This window comes from Eucalyptus grandis, chromosome 8 (assembly GCF_016545825.1).
Source record: "Eucalyptus grandis isolate ANBG69807.140 chromosome 8, ASM1654582v1, whole genome shotgun sequence".
NCBI lineage: Eukaryota > Viridiplantae > Streptophyta > Magnoliopsida > Myrtales > Myrtaceae > Eucalyptus > Eucalyptus grandis.
Genome location: NC_052619.1, coordinates 16,589,384 through 16,598,025, shown reverse-complemented (window position 1 = coordinate 16,598,025; position 8,642 = coordinate 16,589,384). Strand labels below are relative to the sequence as shown.

General features: G+C 35.6%; 1 protein-coding gene across 1 annotated transcript; it reads left to right on the top strand.

Moving 5' to 3' along the window:
• The first annotated feature begins 543 nt into the window (after positions 1 to 543).
• On the top strand, positions 544 to 8,295 carry LOC104424057 (putative leucine-rich repeat receptor-like serine/threonine-protein kinase At2g19230). The gene is made up of 10 exons (XM_039299652.1): positions 544 to 1,068; positions 3,520 to 4,001; positions 4,416 to 4,551; positions 5,589 to 5,660; positions 5,734 to 5,814; positions 6,849 to 7,089; positions 7,225 to 7,351; positions 7,448 to 7,510; positions 7,595 to 7,784; positions 7,911 to 8,295. The coding sequence occupies exons 1-10, from the start codon at positions 638 to 640 to the stop codon at positions 8,293 to 8,295; spliced, it is 2,208 nt and encodes a 735-aa protein (XP_039155586.1). The 5' UTR covers positions 544 to 637.
• Positions 8,296 to 8,642: the final 347 nt, after the last annotated feature.

The window sequence follows — 8,642 nt, the reverse complement described above, 5'->3', positions numbered from 1 at the left end:
AGCTGTCTATTGACTTTTGCGTTACGATACAAACAATGAAATTTGCAGGGCGATGGCCATTAAGAATCTAAGATGACGTCGGTTGGTCATGATATAAATATAAGGCGTAAATATGCACAAAAAAAAAAAATTAAATGTAAGGCCTACATGCATATCTTCCTTGCACTTCTCTCTTCGACGGCCTCCGCTGCGCTATTATATTTTAAAGATCAATTGCAGCCTTCTCATTTATGTTGATTGCTTCTTTAGCTTTAGTACTAGTCCTTGTGATTCAAGCCCAACAAAATCAAGCTCTCTCTCTCTCTCTCTCTCTCTCTCTCTCTCTCTCTCTCTCTCTCTCTCTCTCTCTCTCTCTCTCTCTCTCTATTTCTCTCGCCAGCGCTTCATACAATGTATTGCCTATAGCAATCCATGAGTTCTGACCTTTTAATGAAACAAGATACTGTATTTGGAATTGTGTGAATGGTCAAGATTTATTGAACAGAAAAACCGTGATTTAATTTCATTGACCTTTTTTTTTTCTCTTGCGTCATTAGATTTTATTAGCATCGATTGTGGGGCAACTGTTGCATACACAGAGGAGGGAATTGGAATAACATACGAACCGGATGAAGGATTGATAGACTATGGAGAGATCATGCAGACATCTGAGGCACTCACATACCAAAATAATCGACAGTTGTTGAAGAATGTAAGGATATTTCCCAATGGAACTAGGAATTGTTACACTTTAAAACCCAACCAAGGCAAGAACAGAACCTACTTGATTAGGGCAGTATTTTGGTATGGGAACTATGATGGGAAGAATCAGGCTCCTTCATTCGACCTATATATTGATGTCAATTATTGGGCCAAGGTGAACTACTCAATTTACAGTTATGAAGAAATTATGTATGTGTCCCAAGCAGACGATATACAAGTGTGTCTTGTGAACACCGGCAATGGAGTGCCCTTCATTTCGGCGTTGGAACTAAGAAGTCTTGATGATGATATCTATCGATCAGGATCTGGATTCTTGCAGCTCAATCGGCGCCGCGATGTTGGACGAAGCTTGGAGTTCGATGTCAGGTGATCAATTAATTTTTAAAATACAAATGTACAGTAATAATAGTAAAGAGAAAGATTCAATTTTTTCTAGCGATTTTAACATTTTGCAAACTATTCAAGGCACGAGTTTCAAAGACCAAAAAGGCCATGAAAAATCAACAAAATACAGAACAAGGCATTTAAAAATAATCGATAAAGACAGTTAAAGAAAATGGTATTAGAAATCAAAGATAAAAAGAAAAATCATTAAATGATTGAAGGATATGATTGGAGGAACAGAAAAGCCATTATGTCCAAGCAAAAAATAAAATAAATGATTTGAAATCTTGCAATTATAATCCAATCAAACTTAGAATTTTACGTATGTATCAAAAACACTTACTCTACTTACCAAAAAAAAAAAAAAAAACCACTTACTCCATCATAACAGGAGAACTCATTGACAAATTTTTGGAAAAAATAAATAAATGCCTGTGCAAAAATATTAGTATATAACTGTAATTAGTTTAGCGTCACCAATAAAATTTTATTAAATTAATAACACTTATATCCTAAATTGAAAATTTGGAATGAGTATCAATAATAATATTGCAAATTATTTTCTATCTAAAATTTTTACTATAAAAGAAAGTTTATTTGTATATTGAAGTTACTGATATCGAATAGATATAAGGTGGTGTAGTGATTTTAAGTTGGATATAGATTTTATATAGAACTCACCGTCAGATGATGTTGTCGAGGAACCATTTTTAAAGGCAACACTGATAGATCAATTTTAATCCAAAACTTTACTAATATAATGAAATTGAAATTCTTGTTATGTGAGGAAAAATACTTATTATTGGTAGATTGTCATGCCAGCAAATGTAATTATGTTTCCTTCCTGCGTACTATTAGGCATGCGTGATTTAAATTTTCTTACTTGGTCACGTACTAATATAATAAAGCGATAATTGCTTAATGTTACTTTTTTTGTTTTAGGTTAATCGTCATCCATTAATTATCTACTAAGTTCAAAAGAAATTATGTTCCTGTGAAGAATTTTCATAGCATGGGGTCTTCCAGCTAATAGTTTTTGTATCGTTTTGCTTCTCTCAATCAAAGATAAGATAAATACATAGGATAAGTGCACTAAAAATCCTAAAAATTATTATGAAAATGTAATCGAGTCTTAAAATCTTTAAAAAGTGCAATAAAATTCCAAAACCTGTCATGAAAATACTATCCAGCCATAAAAAAATTTTAATAGTGCAGTCACGTCCTAAAATTTTCCAAAAATGAGTTAACGGAGGGACTTGATAAAAAAACAAAAAACTTGACAATTTTTAAAACTTGATTGCACTTTAGAAATTTTTAAGACTTAATTGCACTTTCATTTTAGAATTTAATTGCATTTTAAAAAAAAAATTATGACTCAATTACACTTTTATGATAAGTTTTAGGACTTACAATGTATTTATATATCTAAATATGTTTTATAATTTCATATTATCTGTGTTTATACTATTGTATAAAATTAAAGAAGACGTTTTTTTCCATGATTTTGTAAATATTCTCTAAATAGATGAATTTGTAAATTAATAATTTTATTATATCTCCCATGTATTTTGAATGTGAAATCTAAATCTTTTCTATTTTATGAATAATCTATACATTTCTCTTTCCATATGTATGTGTTCAATTCCTTTAAATGGTGTCAATAATTCTTTTTCCATCATTAATTAATAATTCTAATATTTCATATAAGATGATTTTGCAAAATCTTAGAAATGACAATTTTTCGCATACGTATGTGCACTTTTGCCAGTAAACATGTGATAACAGGGTCTTCCCTGAAAGGTTGACACGTAAGATTCTGATTTGCAGGAGATTAATCATGTTTGGATTATTTTTCTCGTACTCTCCACTCATTATGCGAACTATTTTGTTACTCTTGTCCATCTCCCTTACCCTCTTTCTTCTTTATTTCTTTGTTCTAACTGTACCTCTTTAGTGTCAAAGAAGTTTCCTCTTTTAATAGTGACAATAAAATTTTATATTAGTATGCAAGTATGTTTACTAAATAAAGTTACATAATTTATGTGCACTTGAGACACGACTGTTTCATTAAATAAGTTGCTCAAAATGATTGATGCCATGTTAACATTGGAATCTCTTATTATTAATACGTTAGTGGATACTTTCTTCATGCTTCAATGTTTATATACGTTTTTATTATACATATGTATGAGAATTTGCGTAAAGCACATACTGCATTTAGTATATAAAAGAACTCAAGCTCTACTCGTGAAGTGCTACGTCGATACTTGTTAATAATAACCCAACGAGGGCATCGGTTTTTCGATAATAAGGTGTTGAATATAGTAGCTTTAATATTTCTATTGCATATCCATATGAATTGGCATTTGGTAGTCACTTAGTCAATTGCTTAATTGTTCGCTTTTAAATTGTTTGTGGAAATGCCTCATTCAGGCACCCTGTCGATGTTTACGATCGGATATGGACAATTCGAAACTATGAAGACGAATTCATACTTAACACCACATCTGCCATTGATGTATCAGACAATAACAATGCGTACAAGTATAAGGTTCCTGGGGAAGTTCTACGGACCGCTCAAAGAACAATGAGTGCTAGTTCTCCCTTCGAAATACACTGCACACCTTCAAGCTCCGCACAGAAATGGATTATTTACTTTCATTTCGTCGAGATTGAGAGACTGACGAGTGGCCTGCAGAGGGAGTTCACAATTTCCATGAATGACAATCAATTCACAGAGACGGTGAGCCTTGACTACTTAAAGCCAGTGGTTGTAGTTTCCACTCCAGTTAACGGGTCGCTCATCACCTTCTCCATTAATTCGACAAATAAGTCTCGATATCCACCGATCCTCAATGCCGTGGAGTTCTATACCGTTGGTGAGCTTTCAAATGTACCCACAGCACAAGATGATGGTATGCTTTCATTCTTCTATATGTTTTATTGTCTATATACACTGTCCAGTTGTGCTACAATTGACATCTATAATAATTACACAGATATTCTGTCAATAAATAAGATTTAGGGAATCCTATGCTAAATATACTAGCCTCCACTGTGGGCCTTATGTTATTTGTGAACATCTGATCTATAGTAGCTTCGTTGGGATCAACGGTTGTGGATGAGTATTACTCTGCCGTCGGCTTATTTCCCTGCTTTGGCAACTTTTCGCTTGGTAATTGCAGGAAAGTCTTCCAATTGAAGCCTTGAAATGTTACAAGTCCTTTGAAAAACTGAAAGTCTATATAACTCATATGCCATCGCAACCACTTATCTTATCTCTATCCTTCTCTGAAGATAATAGATCTTTTTTGTAATTTAAACCACAGTGAAAGCGATCAATGACATCAAAGTGACGTACCACATTAAGAGAGAAAGTTGGCAAGGTGATCCGTGCATCCCAAGCAATTACATATGGGATGGTCTAAATTGTAGCTATGGAAATCCTCCAAGGATTATATCGCTGTGAGTCCCTTGGCTCTATTTCTCATATAATACTGGTTTTTTTTTTTTTTTTTTTTTGTGAAGTTTAACAAGAATTCTCGTTCATCACGAAAATCGGAAGATTTTTTATCCATGAAAAAGAACATTTAGGATAAATACAACGGTCCAGGGTGAATTCTCAGATAAACTGAGAACTTTGTCGTGTTTTTTGTCAAGTTCTAGGAAGCATGATGGGAACTTCAGTGCTTTAAAAGAGCGAGCTTTTGACACCCTAAGCCTCACATGGTATTGAGAGAGCTCAAACTAATCCCTAAGTTGACATCCACCCCAAAAATTCACCATCTTGATTATCTTTTTGGGGGTTGCTCCATATGAAAGGGATGGGTCATGACAAGTTATATACTCATCGATCGGCAATACATGCTCCCTCCTTCTCCGATGTATAGTTATGTTCCTACTTTTCCAATTTTAGACATAAGCGTTCCAAAATGCATCGTCTATGAGCAAGTATTGGGCCCTCCGAAAATAACTTTTTACGTACTCTAGGACCAATAATAACCATAAAATATAGAACAAGGAGGTAGGGAGACCCATGCAATGAATGAGATTGACGATTGTGAATGGTCTTCTAGTACTTGAAACATTGTACACCAAGAGAACTTTAACTATTATCACTCTGAATAATTGATTGCACAAACTTTTCTTTGTTGTACCAAAAAATGCTGCCTTTATGAAGATGGCAATGACAGGATCCTCTTCTTTGATCTATTATGGTCAGGAAATTGAGCTCAAGCAATTTGATGGGCGAGATAGTCTCATCAGTTTCACAGCTATCAAGATTGGAATACTTGTAAGTATCACAGTGGTTGAATTAGATGTGTCTGCACTTCACTCATGATTAAGCACCCCTAGGGAGTCAACTCATGATTGAATTGCTAAGATTGTGCTTTAGGAGACATAGGCTATTGAAATATTGCCCTAACGTGTGGAAACATCCTGCTTTTGGCTATCGAGCTGGTTAACTTGATATTAAGTGTTCTAAACTTGCTCTTTTCCAGAGATCTGTCCAACAATGAGCTTACAGGAGCAATACCAGAAACTCTGGCAGAATTGCCAAATCTTAGATTTTTGTAAGTTAATGTATCTAGTGAAGCAACCAAGGATTTAAAGTGGACAAATCGCTGATCATGGCTATATTTGCAGAGATTTAAGTGGAAATGACCTGATTAAATCAGTTCCTGAAGCTCTTAAAAAAAGGGTTGTGGACAATACTTTAAACATGAGGTCTCTCTCTCTCTCTCTCTCTCTCTCTCTCTCTCTCTCTCTCTCGTGAGCGACATTTATACGTGGAAAGACTATTAACATGTTTTGTTTATTGTAATTAAAAATAAAAAATAAGAAGGCCAACTTGTGACGGCATTTGGCACATCAATCTGGACATTTGTAGATAGGAATTTGAGTTCATCTCCTTCATCCTTTGTGGCAGTTTGACAGAAAATGCGAATCCGTGCCTAGCTGATCCTTGCCCACAGAAGAAGAAACAAAAACCATCCTCGTTCCAGTTGTTACATCAGTTTCAGGCTTCTTTGTAGTTCTCTTTGGTGCTTTGGTTATTATTTGGTTAATTAAACGGAAACAAATAGCAGGTAAGTTTTCTTACTTGTCCTGTTCACTCAATGTACACTACATTTAACAACTATCTTGACTTTCACATTCCTATGGTATGGTTCTATCTGCAACAATGCTTTTCGAGCATAATTTAGTTGAGAATATACAACTCAGCAATTTTCTTTCTCTTCTCATCCACCCTAGGAGTGTCATTTTACAATCTCATCGACATTGCAATTAGGAACGAACGAAAGTTGGCTTTAATCAAAATTTCTGATGCTTGTAATATGAGTTCATAGTGATCACAAGAAAATGAAGAGGAGAGAAACAGGGATCACCACAGCGTGGTCGCACCAGCATCACAAAGAGAATGTGTGCTTAACTTATTGACAATAAAGTTTCTGATTTTTTTTCTTCAAATGTAACCATGCTATGCACGAGAGCTTATAATTACTTGAGAGTTCAACTTTGTCCTTCATATTATGGTGGTTCCTAAAAGAAAGTTTGATTGTGAATTTCAAACTTATAGAAAAATTATCTGTTTGTTAGCATATTGACGGCAGGTGACAGATTTCCTGCCCAGGTCTTTGATTTTTGTCCTCTTCTCCACTAATTTAGCTGTTAAAACAAGATCGGAAAAGCCTTCCGTACGTCTTTTAATTGTTGAAATGCAATTGGAGTTATTTTCCTTGAATGCCTACTATCCAAAGTGGTAGTCGCAATACTCATAGCAAGCTATTTGGTACAGAATCTAGTGAAGGGACGCTGAGGTTAAAGAATCGACCTTTTAAGTATGGGGAGGTTTCAAAAATCACTAGGAACTTTGGACGGGTGATTGGAGAAGGTGGATTTGGAAAGGTGTATCTTGGTACATTAGATAACGGCACCGTAGTTGCTGTGAAGATGCTCTCTGAATCATCAGAGCAAGGGTACAAGGAATTTCAAGCCGAGGTTAGATCCAATGATGCAATCGCATTTCCTTTTAAAATCATCTTATGCTAACACATGCACAGATGTTTGTTTAGAAACTTCCTCTTAGACTATTCTCAGTATTCTTTATAATAATGCACACTCTTTATCTTGTAGGCGCAACTCTTAATGATTGTTTACCATAGAAACTTGGTTTCTTTGTTTGGATATTGCAATGAGTCCAAGCACATGGCATTAATATATGAATATATGGCTAATGGAAATTTGAGGCAACATTTATCAGGTGCATTTTTATGTCTTGTTGTATTGTTTCTTCTCTAAAATGATCATGTAACACTCTATTTCTTGCTCACAGGTAAAGTTAAAATCCATCCAATAGGGGACCAACCGAAGGTCTTGACATGGAGTAATAGACTACATATAGCTGTGGATGCAGCACAAGGTCTACTAAAGAGATATCCTCGGTTGTGCGTTTTTTCCCATCATTGCTTTGGCATTGTTAACTCGTATTATGTGAGGATTTCAGGTTTGGATTATTTGCATAATGGTTGCAAGCCACCCATCATCCACAGGGACTTGAAGACTACTAACATCTTGTTAAACGAAGACTTCCACGCCAAAATATCTGATTTTGGCCTTTCAAGAGCTTTTGCATCTGAAAATGACTCTCATGTGTCGACTTGTCCTGCAGGCACTCCTGGCTATCTCGACCCCGAGTAATGGCTAAAACTCAATATTCTTTTATCTTGTTTAGTTCAGGATCTATATTCATAGATATATTGACATTACATAGGATTTCATCTTTGATATAAAAATCCATATTTTGTTTTTCCTCCTTCCAGGTTTCAATCTTCTGGACAATTTACCAAGAAGAGTGATGTTTATAGTTTCGGAATCATACTCTTTGAGTTGATCACGGGCCAATTTGCATCAGTGAGAAGTCGGAATGGTAGCGCCAGCATGCACATACTTCAACGGTTGATTCCTATTGTTGAAAGTGGCGATATACAAGGGATTATGGATCCAAGGTTACAGGGAGAATTCGACATCAACTCGGCTTGGCAAGTAGTGGAGATTGCCGTGTCTTGTACACGACCAACGGTGATTCAAAGGCCAGATATACATCAAGTATTGGTAGAGTTGGAATCTTTAGTAAGCAAATCAAGTGGTTCCTTTGAAATGACCTCCTTGGTTCTCCCATCTGACAATGCCCCTACTGCAAGGTAGCAGAACTTTTCCAATCCAGAAAGGCTCCCTTCTTTTTAGGTTAGAGATTAAATTTGTACTTTAATTGCATCACTCATTTCCCTTTCTGTCATTGAATCTTCCAAACTCGCTGTCTCGCGATGATATCGTTTCATCCTCTGTCGCTTCTTTCTCCATTTATTGTGGCAATTCATGGCATTCCTAATACTGCGAAATTAAGAACTCCATGTTGAGTTTTGGGGGAGCTGGTTGGGGTCCATGGATGGGGTATCGTTGGCATGAGCAGGCCCTCACGACACGTTCTTGGAGTTCAGCTGAGACTTCAGTTTGAGTTAACACCATTGGGTAATTAGCAACTACTTCGCAAT